Raw genomic sequence first — 21,831 nt, 5'->3', positions numbered from 1 at the left:
AATTCTGGCGACGGGAGTGCTTGCACAGGCATAGTCAGGGCCCGGCTTGCCCTCGGGGGGGGGGGGGCGTTCTGCCTAGGATGCAAGCCCCCGTCTGGGTTGGACCAGGCAGATGAATGAATGGACAGCTGTAGAAAGCCGCGGCAGCTTCCCTGTGGTGTGAGGGTCACCTGTGGTGGGACTGGGTCCGCACGGCGGGAGGAGGCTTCAAGGTTGTGTGCTTGGGAGGATTGACCAGCGTCCTAGGCATTGCGGGGTCGCCCTGTGTGTCTGTGGCATGAGACCCCGCATTGTTTACCCAGTGGCCCATCCAGGTCCGGTGCCTTACCTTGATGTCCACTCTCTGTCATTGCGCCTAGGCCATTCCTTCATGTTGGGTCCACACCCTCTCAATTTGCGTGCACAACCCCTCCTGGGGGGTCACCACCAACACTCGCACTGCCCCGCCCCCCCCCAATGGTGTCTGCCAACTGCGCCCAGGATCCAGCCTTCTGCCATGCAGGTGTCACCCCTCGGTCCCCCTACCTCAGGGGGTTGGTTGGTGGCGTCCCCAGACAGAGTGCTCTTGGATGGGGCGCAGTGTCACAGGGGTGTTTGTCGGGCATGCACCGGGAAGAAAAAGAAGACTCCGGCACCAGGGGCAGGGAAGCGAGCCTCACGCAAGTCCCCCTACTGCACGCACAGCCTGTTGAACGACCGTTACTGTGATGCTGTAATGGACAATTTACATATTACCTCTTTATTATATAGATGGTAGATGTCTCAGCTTGTATGTTATCTAGCCCCCTCTGCTTTTATGCTTTTCCCCTTTCTCTTTTCCTGGTTTTCTTAGAGGTGGGCAGTGTTGAAGAGGATCCATAAAGTGTCTGTCCATCCAGAATAATGACTTTGGAGTCTGCATCACAAGGGTGTAATGTCCAACTTGCTCTTTCTTGGACTTTTGGGGTTGGTTTTGTGCAGTTGGGTTGACCTCCTTGTGCCAATTCAAATTATAAATGAGTGGGGATCTCACTGCTCTTCAGAAGCTGTCTAGTCTACTCTCCTCTTGCTCTGGAATGGTGCTCTGCTCTGCAATGTATCCAGGCTCTCTCCCATTTGGGTGGCTCCTTATCCTTGTCTCCTGCTCCTCTGGCATACTCTCCCCCTCATTTTGAATTTTCACTGTCACCAAAACATCACAACTGTGCCTACCTTGCCTTACCACTTAGCCTCATGTTGGCATTTTGCCCTGAGCAGGATTCTTCCTCCCCCAATTTAATAATTCTTTCTGGATATAAGAGATACCAGAAACAATTCTACCATTTGACTCCAACACAATACATTTCTTGAGGTGACTCCTCCTAGGGTCCCCACTGGTGAAAAGATGTTGGTATGGAATTCCAGCTGGACAGACTGACTAGTGCACCACTCTAGGTACCACTGACCATGGTGGGTCTGCACTTAGTGCAGATTTTACTTCACTGATACTGTCCAACTGCTGCATTTTGATCAAGGCAGCCATTTACATTGACAAATATTCTGACTTTACATAGTGGTAAAACCCAAGATTGGGAGAAAAATATATTCATATTAACAGCATCCACTGAGTCTGAACGTAGAGTTGAAGAAACTTTCTTTTAGATAATTTCAACTTTTCAAGAAGTTATCCATGTGGGTGGGAGGCAGGGGACATAAAACCAAGCTCTAATGTTCCAGTCCTGTAATTCCTGCTCTCTCGTTTTGTATTAGAAAATTTAACCTCTGAATATACTGGAAAGAAGAGTATTTAAAGTAGAAACGAGAGTGTGGACAAAATGAACAACAGCTTTAGGATATTTAACTTACAATTCAGAAAAGTTAGGTTAGAGTTTTAACCAAAAAGAAAATAATTCATTTCTTTTCGGGTTCTGAACCTGAAAAAGATGAATGGAAGGGGTAAAGCATCAGCAGCCCATTTTATAAGTCACGCCAGCAGCTATGCTCTATGAATACTGTAAAATATCATATGTGACTATATATTTGGGAATGAACATATTTAATGCTAAAAAAGAAGTCTTGGAAGAGCTGCTGAGCACTTAACAACATCGCTAATTATTTGTGTAATGTTTGGCAAACAGTCAAAACCATATTTTTTTCTGGTAAACGTATTTTTACACATTTGTCCTTCTTACAAAAATAACCAGTTGTGATGCATATATTTTCACTTGCACATGTTTGCATTACTGAGGCATAAACCAATCCTCCCTTAAAAGGTTTGTTTCAAAGTTATTAGCTAATTCATAAGCCCAGCAAACCTGGAGGCCTGGAAACATATGCTTTGCATTGAAATACCAGCTTGGTAATCAAACGAGGAGCAATCCAATATGAGCTTTCAAGGCAGGTGAATTTGACTGTAAATCATTTTTCTGCACATAGGTTTGTATTTTCTATTCTTAATTACATCTGTGCAAATCTCCATTTGTTTATGGTTGCCTAATACATTGAGTGAGCTATTTGCATTCCCAGAGGCACGTTTCCATGGTGTGTACTTCTCTGAGGGAAAAAAACACACTGGCTTAACCATTAATTCAAATAGCAAGTGCAAAAAGAGTTATAGAAGTGGATGCTCTTTAATTCAGCAAATACTTATGGAGCACCTGTGCAAAGTGCTGATAGAATGCACAGGAAATCCATTTCACCCAAACTCATTGAAGCTCAATTTCTTCATCTATAAAATGGGAGTAATAGAAAAAAAAGTATTCATTTAAAGTGCCATATAAATATATAGAGTAAGAAGTAGTAGTAGTAAATTGCAATCCAGTCCTTCTTTTGCCAGCACCATTTATAGATATTTTTATGAAAGACTTTGAGCATGTGACATGAGCAAAAACAAAAGGTAATTTTTTACATTCAAGCTACCTTTTTTTACTTTTGTCAATCTTATCTAAAATAGATTTATGTTAGCCAATGCCAGTCAAAAGTGTGTGTGATGTACAATATAAACTTAGGACATGCTTTTATTTGGGAGGTGCTACTTGTTCTGTGATAATAGAAAGGAAGCCAGGAACTGGCTAGTTTAAGGAAAAAGGGAAAAAAAGAAGCCTTCAGAAGATCTTGCTTCTAGGTGACTCAGTAGATTTACTTATAAGAAAGAAAGGAATACCAACAGATGACTCATCGGATATTGAAATATGTCTCACTGTAGCCTCCATGGAACTGTATCCATAAGATGGAAATCTACATGTTCGACCTGCCACTCAGCGTCCTTATGAAGATCTAAGCCCATAATGTATGTGAGAGCTCTTTATAAATACCAAACAGAAAAGTCTTCATTATATTTCTCTTAATCTGAGTTCAGGGGATGAGAAACAAGGTATAGAAGAACCTAAATGGATATTCTTCCTCAAAGAAATAGGAATAAATAAGGAAACCAAGAGATATGCTGGGCTCCACCTAACTCTGACATTCCTAATTCTCCACAATGTCATCTCTCCATGGCCATCTGAGTCGTGAGAATTATGTAGAGTAGCAAGACTAAAGCTGGATCCAGCCTGTCAACAACAGAATGAGAAAGTAAAAGTCAGTCATCTGAATCACCTTAAGAAAAATCACCTTCTCGATTCAGAACTCCAGTTCCTCCTCCGTAATATGAAGAGGCCAGATCAGATGCTCTCTGAAATCCTTTCTGACTCAGATATTTCCTAAGTCAGAGAATAAATGGGTTCTCAATGTATGTCTGGAGGTGAGTGATCACATCAGTAATATCACAGGGACTTTCTCATGAGGAGTGAGTATCAAAAGATTCTCCTAACCAAGGAAGTCTGGAGCTGTGCTTTATGGCCTGAGGGTGGCCTTATCAAGTGGCCACTAAAGGCCAGCAAACTTGTCCTTGAAAAGCCAAATCTTCTGCAGGCCCAGCTAATAGGCTGAGAACCTGCCACTCATTAGTCCTTTATCAGTTTCACTACTTTCCTTCACATGCACTACAAAGGTGTGATTTCCCCAGGTAACCCCAGCCACTGCAGTCACAGAAAATCATATTTGCAATGACCTTTCAAGAGTGTTTCAGATTAGAAATGACCACAATTTATGGCCTCAGAAGCCACAGGCCATTGACATTCTGCACTTAAGATTCTCACTTGAGAAGAGCCAGTAAATGCTTCTTTATGCTATTTCCCTATGCTTTCTCTCATTCGTGCATATCCTGCTCTCTTTTATTTATTTGCATTCACTGATGCATTAAGTAATTGCTTAATTAATGTCCTTTCTAAAGAGCAAGTTGCTGTTTAAACAGCAGGCAGTTTAGTAATTGCTGATTGGCTGGAGAACTGTGTCATTTTGGGGAAAATCTTCCTGAAGTGACTTTCTCTTGCCAGGGCATAAGATCATAATTAGAAATCTGAGTTCTAAATCAAGAGGAAGATGTGAATCCAAAAACTATTATTTTTAAGAATCAAAAGGTTAAATAATTCGCCCAGGGTCCCAATAAGTGACCGGGTAGGAATTCAAGCCCCACCCTTGCTGACACCAAAGCCTGGATTTTTCCAGGGCCCCCACAACAGTGCTGGGGCCAAAGTTAACCAGAAAAGCAGCAACTCACTTAAAGCTTCCTTTCTGCCTGCAGGGTTTCCAGAAGCACCACACCTTCATGCTTTTTAGTCCTTGAGCTGCTGTTCATGACTGAATCAGTGCAGCAGTAATGGAGTCTTACTACCTAACCCCCTAGCCTCCTAATCTGTTTGTTTGTTTGTTAATCCTCACCCGATGGTATTATTTCCATTGATTTTTAGAGAGAGTGGAAGAGAGGGGTAAAGACTGAGAGAAACATCGATGTAAGAGAGACACATCTATTGGTTGCCTCCTACGCATGCCCTGATTGGGGCTGGAAATTTAGCCTGCAACCCTTGACCAGAATCAAACCCTCTACCCTCCAGGCCAATGCTCTAACCACTAAGCAAAACTGGCTAGGGCTGGCCTCCTCGTTTTTATGTGCCTGCATTTGACAGTTATCCTGTTACATGGCTCTGGCTAAACATTTTCTACTTTTTATATTCTGATAGGTTGATTTCCTGGGAAATCTTTATAAAGAGGCTTCATCACAATATAGTGAGTTTGGTGCACTTAGTACCTGGGGGGTTTAGCATTGGAGGTACATATCCCAAGAGCTTTCCTCTCTATATCTGACAGTCTTACTTCTTGGGTGGTTTTGGCAGTGGCAGCAGAAAATCCTTCCATTAGGATAAACAGAGCTAGAGATGCTGTCGGTAGTTCTGTGTGTAATCAGAGCTGTGGTTGTGCAGAGAAACTTCTATTTCCTGAAAAATGGATGTCCAGGTGTCCAGTTGTAGTAGTCTAACTCCCTAAAACATGTTCTATGTGGCAGGGCTTTTAATTGATCTCAGGCATGTTTTGGGGTGGCCTGTTCCATTTCATTTTGCCAGAGGTTGCTCTAGAGAGAAAATGTAACACAAGTATGTGAGAACTATGTCATCTCTATATATTCTAGGAACTAACCGATCTATTTCAGCTCTCATGTGCCGGGCTTATGAAAAACTTAACTTCAGTGAGTGTCATGTCAAGGTTTTGGAGGCACCTGTATTGCCAAAGTTTTGCAGAAGAGATGTGGGATGTCCTTGATTATCATGTCCTTGGTTTGCCCTGTTGAACCATACCAACCCTTCAGGACGAAAGCTCTCTGTAGCTTCCTGGCCATGCTTGCACATAGGCCTCTTGGTAAGCATCCCATCTGCTTCATTCTCTGCTGGGCTTTGCTACCCAGGGACTTGCTATCTCCATGCTAGTCCTGCCAAGAGCAGGATTGTGATGGTTCCTCTTAGCTGTCAATTTGACTGGGCCACAGGGTGTTCAGACATTTGTTCAGATATTATTCTGGGTGTGTAAGGGTTGTTTCTGGGTGAGATTATAATTTGAATTGATTATAATTTTAATTGCCCTCCCTAATGTGGTAACCGTATCTAATCAGTTGAAGACTTGAAGAAAATGAAAAGGCTGACCCTCTTAACTGCTTTCAAGCTGGGACAGTGGGTTTTTACCTGCCTTTGGACTTGTCCTGAAACATCAGCTCTTACTGGGTCTCTAGCTTTTGACTGAAGATCTTGAGACTTGTCAGCCTCCATGATTGCATGAGCCAATTCCTTATCATAAATATATCAATATATCTGTCTGTCTATCCATCCATCCTATTGATTCTGTTTCTCTGGAAAACCCTAACTAATACATGAGTATAGTTCTCTGCTGTTAGAATTCATAGATTTGTCTCCTTACTTGCCCCTTTTATTGGTGCTTCCTTGCCTCTTTCAGCTTCTGGTGGATGCCAGCAACCTTTGGTGTTCCTTGGCTTGCAGCTGCATTACTCTAATTTCTACCTTTGTCTTCCACATGGCTGTCTTTCCTCTCTGTGTCTCTTTGTCTCTTAAGTTCTCTTTTTATAAGGACACAAGTATTTGGATTAGGGACTACCTGAATCCAGTATTATCTCATGTTAATTAATTACATCTACAAAGACTCTTATAGACTACTTCTATCTCCTGTAAGAATTATCCCTTATACATGTATGTGCACATACACACACACACACAACCTTCCTTTGAGGTAATGTTCACAGAACCAGCTGTGATACTTGCTTGAGCATAGAATAGGATGATTATAAAATAAGGAGAAATTATAGGTGGTAATGTTTCAAAACGTTTTTCTGACTCATTTGTAGGAGGTATCTACTATCAGGAAGCATTGCACACTATAACGTTTATTTTGATGAGCTCAGAAATGACTCCTGACACAGCTAGATCCCCTAGAGTGGAAAGCCGTTATACAAGTCTCCCTGTGATCCTAGAGGCATATGTCCAGGTTCTATAGTAATGAGAGGATAGTATGAGAAGTTGCCTCATCAGCTACATGATCAGCCTCACTCTGGCTACATTTGGTTGCCCTAGTGCCTCCTATAGTCTCCCATTCAAACAATATGATAATAGGGTTAGTTTCACTAACCAGGAATACCAGGTGAGAAAAATCAACCTTCCACAGTAAGTGCCAAGTACTTTGCCACCAGTAAAGGCTTTTTGGAGGCTCTGCTCTACCTGTCCAATTCACTTCCATTTTCTATTCAAAATTCATGGTCTGTGTTCACAAGTGAAGAAATTAAGTTTAGTTGATTTTTTTTTTTTTTTTTGTCATCTGGATGATTTCTGTAAGAGTGAAAGGTCATACTATCAAGATGAGCTCACCTCTGATGTAGTTCTGTATGTGAGAGAACCACTGCTCATCTCCAAACTACTTTTCCCAGCATTCTTTTGGGGTCAAGCCCTCATTAAAAGACAAATATAAATGTAAACCAAATAATTCAGTCTTGATCAGCCTGAAAATATAAATAATATCACTTTAATAATAGCTCCAAATTCCAGTGTTATTCTTATCTGCTAGCACATATAGGACTGCTTTTCAAAGATCCCTCTCTCCCAAGTATTTCTAGAATCCACGTAAGAGTGATCAGGCCTGCAAATACCCCTTATGCCCCACCTCATATTCTCTGGTCATTTTGGTCCAGTCATTACTGTAAGAACCACCTTTGCAGGTATAACCTAAGAGCATGTAGCCTTAGCTGCACCAGGATTACCTTTTTGCCTGTCGTATACTTCTCTGGTTCTCAGTAGACTACCAAGGGAGGACACTCTCGCACATGTAAAACTTGGGCCAATGGGGAATGAAAGTCATGCCCTCCTTCTTCCATGATCCCTAAAATGCATAATTCTGAGGAGAATTTTACATGACTTTTCAGAAATTCCCAGTAGAATGAAGCCTCAATGACCAATTGGTGATCAACTCAGTAAAACATTTTTGTATGGGCTTTTCCTCCCTCCCTACTCTGTCTTTCCAGTCCCCCACCCGTGTTCCTTGGGATTACTTTCCATAATAAACCAACTACACATGAGCCCTTGATTTTAGCTCTACTTTCTGGGGGTACCCAAGCAGTGACACAAATGTTAAAGACATTGCATCTTTGCTGCAAATACAGAGTAACATCTGCCATATTCTTTCTCTTTAGCTCTGCTCCAACTAGTTAAACTATGCTAACCTACTTAGTAATCTCATCATTACTTGGTACTCTACATAAGGTTGATGATGTGTTAAGCGTACCTCGTTGAAATGCTTCAAACCAGTAAAACTTAGTTCTGTGGAGAACTGAGAATGATCCATGTCCCAATTCTGAGCTGCATTTTGTGACCTGGGTCCTAAAGCATAACAATTTAGACAAGAATGTTAAAAAGTCTTTGATGAAATAAGCTTCTTCATCATTAGATGTAATTGCTCTTTAAACATGGAAAGCAGCCCAGACCCAGAGGGCAGGCAGAGAAGGGCTACGTGTTGCTAAAGTCTGTATGTTTCCTTTATTCTATCATCATCCTCCCTCTTACAAAACAAATGAACCACTTTGCTTACTTCTCCTTTAATCAAAGCAAAATTGCGCATGCTACCAATTCATACCAAGAACTGTATGTTGGGTAAGGAGGGTGGCAGGGAGAAAGAACATTTGTGATTCCACCCTGAATCAGCCAACTTCTGACTCAGTATGTAGTACTTGAATAAATTTTTACTTTCTATGTTTATCAAAATTTTATTTATATACAGTATAAAATTCCATTCTTTTTTTAAGTTTGTTACCAAAAGTAGCAGTTTCAACCCCTCAAATGGGCCTTTCCTAAAGGCAAACTTCAAATTTTCAACTTATTTTGCTGATTTCTTTCACAGCTTACCTCCTTATGTCTAAAAAATTATGTGTTGCTTCAATAATTATTTATTTTTAAAAGATAGTTTCCTATCTTAGAAGGAAAGCGGGGGTGGGTGAGTGGGAAGAGATCAACCAAAGAACTTGTTTGCATATATGCATATCCCATGGACACAGACAATAGGTGGTGAAAGCCTGGGAGCCTGGAGGAGGGGCAGGCTAGAAGGGGTCAGTGGGAGAGAAAGGGGGACAGATGTAATGCTTTCAACAATAAAGATTTTTTAAAATAAAATACAGTGTTCCTTCTTTCTGACTTAGGAATATGAAGACATAGTTTTCATTTTAACTTTAGCTCTATCACACTTACACTCTTCTTCTTCCCCTATCCTCTGAATAGAGAAAGTTACACCACAATTTATTAGAGTAACATTCAGTGTTTACTATGACTGTACAAATGGTATTCACAGCTGAGAAACCATAATAGGTTCTTTTTTCTTTGTGTAGAGTTAATAATTTTTCCCTTTATCATTTGTATAGTTTTTAGTACATTTATCACCATTTCAAGCCCAAACTTTCTTCCAACTGTCTAAATATGCTCTCAGCCATTTGCACACCAGGCATTCTATCGGTTTCATTTTTTGGGGACATTCTCTCCTGGAGCCTTCGGACATGCTCCATCTAGACTAGCTGCCTAGTAACTACTTAAAAGCTCTTCAAATTTTATCTCCTTTCACTATTATCAGAGTATTCTCTCCACCTTTCTCCCATATGCACTATTGTGTTTCCTGTACCCTATGCTTCTCACTACTTGATGTATTCTCTTATTTTGGTAGAGCCCTTCTTCTAGGAGCTTCTTGAAAACTCATGCATAGGACATAAATTATTTAAGGCTCTACATATCTGAAAATATTGTTTATTCTATCCTGCTACTTATTAATGTTCAACTGGGTATAGAATTCTGGGTTGGAAATAATTTTCCTTTAGAATTTTGAAGGCACTTTATATTTTCTTCTATTTTCCTATACTATTCTTGAGATATTCAAAGCTATATTGATTACTAAGTATGTATGTGAGACCTAATTTGTTTTCTTACCTGGAATATTTTAGGACCTGTACTTTATCTCCAGTGTTTTTAAATTTCACTATTACGTTAGTATGGGTCTATTTTTATTCATTAAGCTGGATTGTCTGTGAACACCTGTAATCTGGAAGTTGATGTTCTAATTCTGGAAATTTTGCTGAAATAGAATCTTTGGTGATACCCTTTCCTCTGTGTTTTCTATTCTCTCATCTGGAGCTGGAACTTACTAAATTTCCTGTTCTGGTGCTCTAATATTTTTATACGTTCTCTACTATGTTTTTTTATTTTATCATCTTTTGAGGCTTTCTATTAGGGTTTTTTATTTCTGCTATAATTTTTTTATTACTTGCTAAGAACTAGTTTTGTTCTTTGAAATTTTTTACAGGATGCTGTTCTCTTTTTGTGGTTATAGTATTTTTATCTCTGAGGTTATTAAGGAAAATGATATTTAAGTTTTCTTATCATTTCAGCATGTATATATTTTGAATTGCCTTTTGTATTTGTTTAGTTGGTGTCTACCTTTCATGTTAGAGGCTTTCCTCCGAATTTTTGTGATCTTTATCTCCTTATATCAGAACGAGAGACTAAAACTCACTGAGATTACAGAAGTTTAGGTGGAGTTTGTGGACTGTGAGTTTCACCAAAGATGACCTGACTGGACCACTGTATTGGGGAATCCTTAATGTTTACATTATTCCTCTTGGATCCTTTTTAGATTCTCCAGAGAAAGCACTTTCAGTATCCTGCCTACACAATAAAAGGCTCCGTGGAAGAATTCTGGAATCCAGGTAGGGAAGATGATTGGCACTCTCAGCATCTAGTATGTATATGTTCAGTTAATTTAGTATTTTCAGCATGACAATAGTAGTGTTGAGGATGTGGAAAATCAAACCTTAACACATTGCTTATGGGAGTGTAATTGCCCCAAAATAGAAGCAACTAAGATGTCCTTTAATAGGATGTACCAATTGTGCTACATCCACTCAATGGAATAATGTTCAGCAATAAAAACAAATAAGCTATCAAGCCCCACCCCACCCCCCAAAAAAAGGATAAACCTAAAATGCACATTGTGATTGAAAGAAGTCAGTCTTAAAGGGCTATGTATTCTATGATTTTAATTATACAACATTGTGTAAATGATAAAACTATAAAGACAGCAAAAAGATTAGTGTTTGCTAATGGTTTGTGGAGAAAAAGGGGAGGATTGAGTAGGTGAACCAAGGGAAATTTCAGGTTAGTAAATCTATTTTGTATGCTACTGTAATGGCAGACACCTGATGTTATACATTTGTCAAAACCCATATAACTTTACAGCACAAAGTAAACTTTAATCTGTGAAACTTTTAAAAAATCATTTAGAACAGTGGTCGGCAAACTCATTAGTCAACAGAGCCAAATATCAACAGTACAACGATTGAAATTTCTTTTGAGAGCCAAATTTTTAAAACTTAAACTATATAGGTAGGTACATTGTTATTAACTTAATTAGGGTACTCCTAAGCTGGCCTTTGCTAAAAACTCAAGGGGCTAAAGAGCCGCATGTGCCTTGCAAGCCTCAGTTTGCTGACCACTGATTTAGTGTGTCAGGGATCTTAGGAAGTAATGCAGACTGTGACAAGGTAATATAACAAATGTATGAACAAACCTCAGTGAAGGAAGTGGGAGGAAGCTGCTGACCTATGTAACTTTGGAAATGAGTGGCGTCTATAAGACTGAAAGCAAAAGAAACTAAGCGCTACGTTCTACTTGATAAAGTTGTTTCCCATGGGGAAGTGGCTTAACGATTCTGATACTGTGACACATATGCTGTATTTTTATTTTTTAAATGTATCTTTGTTGTTGAAAATATTACAGATATCCTGTTTTTAAAATTAAGTAAAATGATGAAAGAAGCAGATAGTGGGAGCCAGTTTTATCAGTGTTAGAGTGGGAATCTACAGTTAAGCAAGGGAGAAGGCTAGAATGTTCCAAGTTGTAATAGATTAAAGTTGGAGAGATTAGAATGCACTCATATTTAACTTAATATTGATACAGATGGTCACATGTGAAAAGACTTATAGACGTATGTTTATACATGGCTTAGTATATACACATATAGTCCTTGCTCTCTCAGTTAAGAGACCTTAGAAGCAATAGTATCCTAGCAACAAGTATACCTAGAACCCATATCTTTGTTTCTAATACTACCTCTATATATAAAAGCTTAAGTGACCAGATGACCGGCTGGTAGTTATGATGCACACTGACCACCAGGGGACAGTCACTCAATGTAGGAGCTGCCCCCTGTGCTCAGTGTGCTTCCACAGTGGGAGTGCAGTACCGCTTAGTTAACCATTGGATGCCAGAGGCCAGGCTCATGGATGGCGAGTACCGCTGCAGCAGCGCAAGCCTCTCTGCCTCTGAAACAGCGCTACCAGCAGCCTCTGGGGATCAGGCCGAAACCAGCAGTCTGACATCCCCCGAGGGGTCCCGGATTGCAAAAGGGTGCAGGCCAGGCTGAGGGACCCCACTGACACACGAATCTGTGCACTGGGCCTCTAGTTCTCCAATAAAAAAAATCAGAGTCCTTATAGAAATGGCTCATGCTGGGACTAGAGTGGGAAATATATAAGATGAACCTAGTATACCTTATAGTGATAAAGTAAGGAAGTGCTTAAAAAATAAGAAAGAAAATAAAGAAACAATAAAAAATAAGAAAAGTCTGAGAAACTGTTGTAGCCAAAAGGAGCCTAAGGAGACATGACAAGTAAATGTGATGTGGTAAATCTGGATGGGATCCTGAACTAGAAAAACACATTAGGTAAAAAGCAAGGAAATCTGGATAAATTAGTGATTTTCAACCAGTATGCCACAAGAATTTTTAAAACATGCAAAACCTCACTAGTCAGGAGCACTGACCTCTTTTCCCTTAGATTGTCAAAAAAAAAAAAAAAAGACAATAGCCAACACAACAATAGCCTACCAGTGGAAATGCTCTGTCTTAAACCATAAATACCTAGATCATGGAATAAAATTACATCTTATTGTCACATTGCATAATAAGTTTGTGCCTGATTAGTTCATTTGTGATTCAGGAATCCTTATATACAAGTATAGTCACTTTGGAGCTAAAAGAGTAAGTGTAATTACTATTTTCTTTTTGTAAATCAATTCAAATTATACCTATTTTTTTTTGGTCAGACTGGCAAAAAATACAACTTTTTTTGGTGTGCTGCAGAATGTATTACTTTATGTGTGCCATGGGATGAAAAGGGTTAGAAATCACTGTAGGTTATCATGCCACAAAGTTTGAGCATCTATCAAATGGGTTTACAAGGTGGTTGTTAGACTCAAAGAAAAATATCAGTTTTATCCACAAATTTTTCACAAATTTGAAGCATAAGGTTAATCATAATTTTTCCATAAAATTCTATTGTGCTTTTAGATTTCATTACTTTCTCACCAGATGGCATTCATCATGGCCAGAGTAATATGTTTCCTATCCAGTTTGTTAAATAAGCTTTATTAAAATAGGATTTATATAAAATAAAATTTATTAATTTAAAATCTAAAGTTCAATTCGTTCTGACAAATGTATGTAGTTGTGTAACTACCAGTACTATAAACATGTAGAATATTTGCATCACCCCAGATAGTTCCTTTATACTCCCTTGCAGTGAATTCCCTCCCTCCTCACCTTCCCAGCTTCTGAAAACTACTGGTTGATTATCAATATGGCTTTGCCTTTTCTAGAATTTAATATCGATTGAGTCATATCATCTTTTGGCCCTGGCTTCTTTCACTTAACAAAATTATTTTGCAATTCATCCATAGTTATATGCATCAATAATTTGTTCCTTTCATCACTGACTAGTGAAGTTTCTGTTAAAATACATTGCCTGTTTTTTAATTAGTTGTTATTCTTCTTTTTATTGAGTATTAAGTGTTCTTTATATAGTGCAGATATAATTTTACTATCAGATACTAGTGGCCCATTGCAGGAAGATTCTGCTGTGCTCTCCCCCGCCCCACCTGCTTCCCTTCCTTCTCCCTGCCCCCACCTGCTTCCCTTCCTTCTCCCTGCCCTGCCTGCTTCCCTTCCTTCTCCCCACCCTGCCTGCTTTCCTTCCTTCTCCCCACCCCGTCTGCTTCCCTTCCTTCTCCCCACCCCGCCTGTTTCCCTTCTCCCTGCCCCCGCCTGCTTCCCTTCCTTCTCCCCACCCCGCCTGCTTCCCTTCCTTCTCCCTGCCCTGCCTGCTTCCCTTCATTCTCCCCACCCCACCTGCTTCCCTTCCTTCTCCCCACCCCGCCTGCTTCCCTTCTCCCTGCCCCCGCCTGCTTCCCTTCCTTCTCCCCACCCCGCCGCCTGCTTCCCTTCCTTCTCCCCACCCTGCCTGCTTCCCTTCCTCCTCCCCACCCCGCCTGCTTCCCTTCCTTCTCCCCACCCCGCCTGCTTCCCTTCTCCCTGCCCCCGCCTGCTTCCCTTCTTTCTCCCCACCCCGCTGCCTGCTTCCCTTCCTTCTCCCCACCCCCGCCTGCTTCCCTTCCTTCTCCCCATCCTGCCAGCTTCCCTACCTTCTCCCCACCCCTTCTGCCTGCTTCCCTTCCTTCTCCCCACCCCTTCTGCCTGCTTCCCTTCCTTCTCCCCACCCCTTCTGCCTGCTTCCCTTCCTTCTCCCCACCCCTTCTGCCTGCTTCCCTTCCTTCTCCCCACCCGCTCCTGCTTCCCTTCCTTCTCCCCACCCCGCTGCCTGCTTCCCTTCCTTCTCCCCACCCCCGCCTGCTTCCCTTCCTTCTCCCCATCCTGCCAGCTTCCCTTCCTTCTCCACTAACCCACTTGCTTGCTTCTCCGCAGCTTCGCTCCCTTCTGCAGTGCTTGGCTTCTTTCCACACTGTCTTGATATGCAAATTAACCACCATCTTGGTTGGGTAAACTTGTATACTCTCCCTGATTGGCTGGTGAGCGTGGCTTGGGCATAGTAAAGGTGCAGTCAATTTGCATATTATTCTTTTATTAGGTAGGATATATGCTGCATATATTTCCTCCCAGTATGTGGCTTGCCTTTTAATTTTCTTAACAGTGTCTTTTAAATAATAAAAGTTTTTCATGCTCGAAGTCAATAATCATCAGAGAGATGCAAATGAAAACAACAATGAGATACCATCTCACACCTGTCAGAATGGCTATCATCAACAAATCAACAAAATACAAGTGCTGGTGAGGGTGTGGAGAGAAAGGGACCCTCATGCACGGATGATGGGAATGCAGACTGGTGCAGCCACTGTGGAGAACAGTATGGAGTTTCCTCAAAGAGTTAAATATGGAGCTCCCATTTGACCCAGTAATCCCACTTCTAGGACTATATCCCAAGAAACCAGTAACACCAATCAGAAAGGATATAGGCACCCCTATTTTCATAGCAGCACAATTTACAATAGCTAAGATTTGGCAACAACCTAAGTGCCCATCAGCAAATGAGTGGATTAAAAAAAAAATGGTACATCTACACAATGGAATACTAGCTGATATAAAAAAGAAGGAACTTCTACCATTTGCAACAGCATGGATGGAACTGGAGAGCATTATGCTAAGTGAAATAAGGCAGTCAGAGAAAGATAAATACCACATGATCTCAATCATTTGTAGAATATAATGAACAACAAAAACTGATGAACAAGAATAGATCCAGAGACAAATGGCAAGGGAGGGGAGGTTAGAGAGCAACCAGCTGACTTGTATGCATGCGTATTAGCATAACCAATGGACACAGACACTGGCTTGCCCAGGGTGGGAATGGCTCAGGGGGACGGGGGGGGGGGGGGCGGGGGGGGGCCCGCGTGTCAATCCGGAAAAAAGGAGACATATTTAAATAAATAGACAATAAATAATAAAAGTTTTTAATTGGAAAAACAACTTGTAATTTTTTATTATGAAGTCCAATTTATTATTTTTTTATTTTTTGTGAGTTTTATGCCTACTTAAGACTTCTCTCTTCAACCTACAGTCTCAACAATTTTTATGTTTTTATCTACAAGTTTACATTATATCACTTACATCTAGGCCTATTTTTTCAAGTTAATGTTTGCTGGACCACAGAGAGGTCACAACTTTATCTGGCCTGGGTCGTGTGGACTGCTTTCCAGCATGAAGTTGTCTTTCTGGATTTCTGCATTTTTGTCCTGGGCACAGGAAGAGCCAGCCTTTACCTGAATGGCTTCTAGCCCCGGGGTCACACTTAGCCCAGTGGCCTCTACCTCAAGATTATGTACACACTTACTAATAGGGCTTCTTTTTTACATCCGATCTCTAACCCATCTGGCATTTCCCTTTCAAATAACAAAAATGCTATTTTAGATAAACACAAACAAAAATATCTGAGCACCTATTGTAAGATTCCATGTGTAGGGAACATCCAGAACAGGTAACAGAGCAGAGACAGAGAGCAGGCCAGGGGTCTCCAGGGGCCGGAGGAGTGAGGAGTGAGGAGTGAGGACTGTTGGTGCAGGGTTTCCTTCTGGGGGATGGAACATCCTGCAACTACACGGTGGTGATGCATGCCCAGCATCGTGAGTGTCCTTCAGGCTCAGGAATGACACCATTTAAAATAAAAACAATAATTTTATTTATTTATGAAGTTGAATTACCTCAGGGAGAAACAAAGCATAAAAGAAGAAAAAAGAATAGAGAAAAACAAAAAGACCCAAAAATACTCCGAATAATAACAATTAAAAAATAAACAATTGAATAACCCCATGAAGAAAGGTGAAACATAAAAAGGAAGGAAAATAGAAGGAAAAGGTCAATGAGGGGAGGTAGCACCAGTTTTTCTGAGGGGAGACGGCGAGCAGTCTCAGCCTGCGGCTCTGGAGCTGGCGCTGCTGGGCTTTCAGGAGGCAGCTCCTCCTCTGAGGCAGGACCCAGGGCAGGTTCCAGGGAGGGCTCCTCATCCAGGGGTGGTGGGGCCTCAGTCATGTCTGCAGGTGCCTCCCAGGCCGGCCCCGGCTCCACAGCTGCCACCGGAGAGGCTGATGGAGGTGGCAGGATCTCTGGAGGTGTCCACGCCTCCAGCTCTTCATCTGACTCCTCGTCAGACGCCTCTGTCTGGACTTCAGGTGTTTCTGCAGGAGCCTCCTCTGCCTCCTGGGCCGGTGCTGGGTTGTGAGAGGAGAAAAGATCACCCACATGCCTGCATTTCCTTGTGCCCCCTTCACCACCCTCCGCCCCCCAGGATAGAACCCAGGCCAGAGCCTTCCAGCCACCACACGACGTCCTCCTCGCTGACAGTCCAGCAGGTGGGTGGTCTGAGGCCGGGCTTTGCCCCTGGCCAGGCTCTGGGGGTGCTCCCTGTGTGCCTGGCACTGAGCCCTCCCCACAAGCTCACATGCACCTCCCCCCATTCTATTCCCACCTTCTCACCCTTGGGCTCTGCCTCCTCGGGCTCCAGGGACTCTGGCCAGGAGTGATTCCCGTGGGCATTTGGCCGCATGTAGGCACATGCTGGGAACTTCCTGGTGAGCCTGGGCGACTGCAGGCCGGGGCTGGAAACAGGATCCAGGATGGACCTTAAAACTCTCTTCGGCCTTGGATTCCAGGTTGCATGCCACCTCCAGAACCTGGGTGGCTGCTGTCCCGCTATGACCCGAGTTAAGTCCTGCAATGACAGTGACCGGCAACCGGCCCAGAGATCTCAAACCCTGCCAGGCCCTAGTTGCTGCTGCTTCTGCCCCCTGAGCCTTCTGCTCCCGGATCAGGCCCGGCCCTGTGTCTGCACAGACCTCCTCCCAGGGGAAATGAGAGTCACCTCCAGGGCTCGGGATAGACCTCGGGCAGAGGGGGCCACCCACACTCCACGTCCACCCAGCCAGCCTTGACCTGGGGTGCGAACATGACTGGTCCACCAGGCTTCTGACCCCTCCTCAGCCTGTTCTTGCTCAGGCCCTTTCTATGTGAACCTCCTTACACACACACACACACACACACACACACACACACACACACACACACACACGGAGGGGACATTGGGCTGCTCAGGTGGGTCAGAGTGGTGGCCTGGCCCGCACACAACCACCCTGGGCCTCCCTGTGGTACCTCTGGCTCCAACCATTTCAAGGGCGACACGGGTCTGCACTGAGGATCGAAATAGCGTGGGCCACTGCGGAACCCACTCTTATGGCTGCTTCTCTTGACGCCTTGGTCTCGGAACGGGGAGACAACACGAAAACATGGTGTCCTCTCCAACGTCTCTATCCAAGTGAGATGGGAAGGGGCAGTTATAGAATGTAGCTGCCTGGTTACCGGGTTCTATTGAGCTCCATCGTCCAGGAAGTGAGGTCACCGCTGGGTCCCCTACCCAGAGCACCTCCTCACACATGAGCAGTGACCTCACTTCCTGACAATGGAGCTCAATGGAACCCGGTAACCAGGCAGCTACATTCTATAACTGCCCCTTCCCATCTCACTCGGATAGAGACGTTGGAGAGGACACCATGTTTTCGTGTTGTCTCCCCCTGTACCGAGACCAAGGCGTCAAGAGAAGCAGCCATAAGAGTGGGTTCCGCAGTGGCCCACGCTATTTCCATCCTCAGTGCAGACCCGTTTCGCCCTTGAAATGGTTGGAGCCAGAGGTAACACAGGGAGGCCCAGGGTGGTTGTGTGTGGGCCAGGCCACCACTCTGACCCCACCTGAGCAGCCTGATGTCCCCTCCGTGTGTGTGTGTGTGTGTGTGTGTGTGTGTGTGTGTGTGTGTGTGTGTGTGTGAGATAGGGGGTTCACATAGAAAAGAACAGGTTGAGGAGGGTCAGAAGCCTGGTGGACCAGCCATGTTCACACATTAGGCCAAGGCTGGCTGGGTGTCAAGGCTCACTGGGTGGATGTGCAGTGTGGACGTGGAGTGTGGGTGGCCCCCGCTGCCCGAGGTCTATCCCGAGCCCTGGAGGTGACTCTCATTTCCGCTGGGAGGAGGTCTGTGCCGACACAGGGCTGGGCCTGATCTGGGAGCAGAAGGTCCAGGGGGCAGAAGCAGCAGCGACTAGGGCCTGGCAGGGTTTGAGATCTCTGGGCCGGTTGCCGGTCACTGTCATTGCAGGACTTAACTCGGGTTATAGCGGGACAGCAGCCACCCAGGTTCTGGAGGTGGCATGCAACCTGGAATCCAAGGCCGAAGAGAGTTTTAAGGTCCATCCTGGATCCAGTTTCCAGCCCCGGCCTGCAGTCACCCAGGCTCACCAGGAAGTTCCCGGCATGTGCCTACATGCGGCCAAATGGCCACGGGAATCACTCCTGGCCAGAGTCCCTGGAGCCCGAGGAGGCAGAGCCCAAGGGTGAGAAGGTGGGAATAGAATGGGGGGAGGTGCATGTGAGCTTGTGGGGAGGGCTCAGTGCCAGGCACACAGGGAGCACCCCCAGAGCCTGGCCAGGGGCAAAGCCCGGCCTCAGACCACCCACTTGCTGGACTGTCAGCGAGGAGGACGTCCTGTGGTGGGTCCTGGGCTGTGGCTTCTCTGGAAGGCTCTGGCCTGGGTTCTATCCTGGGGGGCGGAGGGGGGTGAAGGGGGCACAAGGAAATGCAGGCATGTGGGTGATCTTTTCTCCTCTCACAACCCAGCACCGGCCCAGGAGGCAGAGGAGGCTCCTGCAGAAACACCTGAAGTCCAGTCAGAGGCGTCTGACGAGGAGTCAGATGAAGAGCTGGAGACGTGGGCACCTCCAGAGGTCCTGCCACCTCCATCAGCCTCTCCGGTGGCAGCTGTGGAGCCGGGGCCGGCCTGGGAGGCACCTGCAGACATGACTGAGGCCCCACCACCCCTGGATGAGAAGCCCTCCCTGGAACCTGCCCAGGGTCCTGCCTCAGAGGAGGAGCTGCCTCCTGAAAGCCCAGCAGCGCCAGCTCCAGAGCCGCAGGCTGACACTGCTCGCCGTCTCCCCTCAGAAAAACTGGTGCTACCTCCCCTCGTTGACCTTTTCCTTCTATTTTCCTTCCTTTTTATGTTTCACCTTTCTTCATGGGGTTATTAAATTGTTTATTTTTTAATTGTTATTATTCGGAGTATTTTTGGGTCTTTTTGTTTTTCTCTATTCTTCTTTCTTCTTTTATGCATTTTTTCTCCCTGAGGTGATTCAACTTCATAAATAAATTTAATTATTGTTTGTATTTTAAATGGTGTCATTCCTGAGCCTGAAGGAATGACAAGCATCACCACCGTCTAGTTGCAGGATGTTCCATCCCCCAAAAGAAAACCCTGCACCCACAGTACTCACTCCCCACTCCTCCGGCCCCTGGAGACCCCTGGCCTGCTTTCTGTCTCCGCTCTGTTACCTGTTCTGGACGTTCCCTACACATGGATCTTACAATAGGTGCTCACATATTTTTGTTTGTGTTTATCTGAAATAGCACTTTTGTTATTTGAAATGCCAGATGGGTTAGAGATCGGATGTAAAAAAAGAAGCCCTATTAGTAAGTGTGTACATAATCTTGAGGTAGAGGCCACTGGGCTAAGTGTGACTCCGGGGCCAGAAGCCATTCAAGTAAAGGCTGGTTCTTCCTGTGCCCAGGACAAAAATGCAGAAATCTAGAAAGACAACTTCATGCTGGAAAGCAGTCCTCACGACCCAGGCCAGATAAAGTTGTGACCTCCCTGTGGTCCAGCAATCTCTGGAAAGTTGGTGTTTTCTAAAGGGACACTGGGCAGACACAGGCACTTACAAGCGGAGGTAGTGCACACATCTTTACATGTCAGAGTTGCCCCACCTCCTGAGGACACACACTGTCACCATCAGACTGGCAGACTTCTGGACAGGTGGTGACCAGCCCTGGGGACAAGGTGAGGCATCAGAGGCCCCAGCAGATGCAATTTGGAGAAGGGGAAATGCCCCTCCTTTGGGGAACAGTGTGCAGAACCTGCCAAAGCTCCACAGGTGCACACCTGCACCTGGCAGTGCTATCAGAAAGGAAAACTAAGAAAACAATACTATTTGCAATTGCATTAAAAATTAATAAATTACATAGGAATAAATTTTACCAAGGATGTCAAAGACCTGTACTCAGAAAATCACAAGACATTGAAGAAAGAAGAAGTAGAAGAAGATACAAATAAGTGGAAGCATATACCGTGTTCATAGGTAGGAAGAATTAACATCATTACCATGTCCATATTACCCATAGCAATCTATAGATTCAACAGCATTCCATTCAAGATACCAATGGCATCTTTCAAAGAAGTAGAAAAAAATAATTTCTATTGTCCAGAAATTTAGAACCAGCTTATCTGGATGGTTTTGACATGGTTTTTAAAACAGTTGTAGTCAAATGTCAACCAGGGATATAGTCATTAGAAGACATGAAGAATCTGCTTCCAAGATGGCTCACTCACACAACTGTTAGCAGAAACCTCACTTCTTTTGTAGTGGTTGAAAGAACTCAATTCCTGAACACATGGATCTCCCCCTGAGGCTGTTGGAGTCTTCTCACAAATTAACAGTTAGATTCCCCTAGAGCCAGTGATTTAAGACCAAGGAGGAAGCCATAATGTTTTTTATAACTTAGTCAGAAGCCTGCTACTATTCTGCCATGTTCTATTTATTAGAAGTGAGCTACTATGCCCATTTCTCACTCAAGAGAAGGGGCCTTGGCACTGACCTTTTGAATGGAGGAATGTCAGAAAGTTTGTGGACTACTTTAAAATCACAACACAAGGCAAGCTATTTGTAAAATTCATATCATATGTACTGTTAGCTGACATTTGCCTTAAAGTTTGACCAAACCACGTTTGTCATACAAGTAATACATGTGTAAGAAATAAGTTTTACATAACTTTTTGTTTATCAGTGAAAATTTGTGCCACAGAAGATTTTTGTTTGTTTAGTGAATGATCACTTCATGCACTAAAGTATAGATTGTTTTGGTGTTAGTACTGAATGCTCACCAACTACGTCTATAGAAAGGAAGGGCATCACTAGTCAAAGAAAAAGTTTGTCCCTGTTCACAAATATACCGGTGATGCTAAAACCTATTATTTGTAATACTCTTAGTTTTGAGAGAAATAACCAATTTTCAGCTGTTGATTGCA

The 21,831-nt window shown here is 43.6% G+C and overlaps 1 protein-coding gene across 1 annotated transcript; it reads right to left on the bottom strand.

Moving 5' to 3' along the window:
• Positions 1-16,410: 16,410 nt before the first annotated feature.
• LOC129151757 (fibrous sheath CABYR-binding protein-like) lies at positions 16,411-17,952 on the bottom strand. The gene is made up of 3 exons (XM_054727656.1): positions 17,854-17,952; positions 17,182-17,416; positions 16,411-16,916 (listed from the first exon to the last, which is right to left on the bottom strand). The coding sequence occupies exons 2-3, from the start codon at positions 17,249-17,251 to the stop codon at positions 16,411-16,413; spliced, it is 576 nt and encodes a 191-aa protein (XP_054583631.1). The 5' UTR covers positions 17,252-17,416; positions 17,854-17,952.
• Positions 17,953-21,831: the final 3,879 nt, after the last annotated feature.

This window comes from Eptesicus fuscus, chromosome 15 (genome assembly GCF_027574615.1).
Source record: "Eptesicus fuscus isolate TK198812 chromosome 15, DD_ASM_mEF_20220401, whole genome shotgun sequence".
Taxonomy (NCBI): Eukaryota; Metazoa; Chordata; class Mammalia; order Chiroptera; family Vespertilionidae; genus Eptesicus; species Eptesicus fuscus.
Note: the sequence above shows the minus strand (reverse complement) of the source record. Positions and strands in the feature narration are given on the sequence as shown.

What these genes read in the sequence shown, in the direction of transcription:
- LOC129151757 (XM_054727656.1), bottom strand. Translation starts at nt 17,251, where the DNA reads ATGCGGCCAAATGCCCACGGGAATCACTCCTGGCCAGAGTCCCTGGAG. An exon ending in CGAGGAGGCAGAGCCCAAGG is followed by an intron (nt 16,917 to 17,181) that starts GTGAGAAGGTGG and finishes CTCACAACCCAG; the next exon opens with CACCGGCCCAGGAGGCAGAG.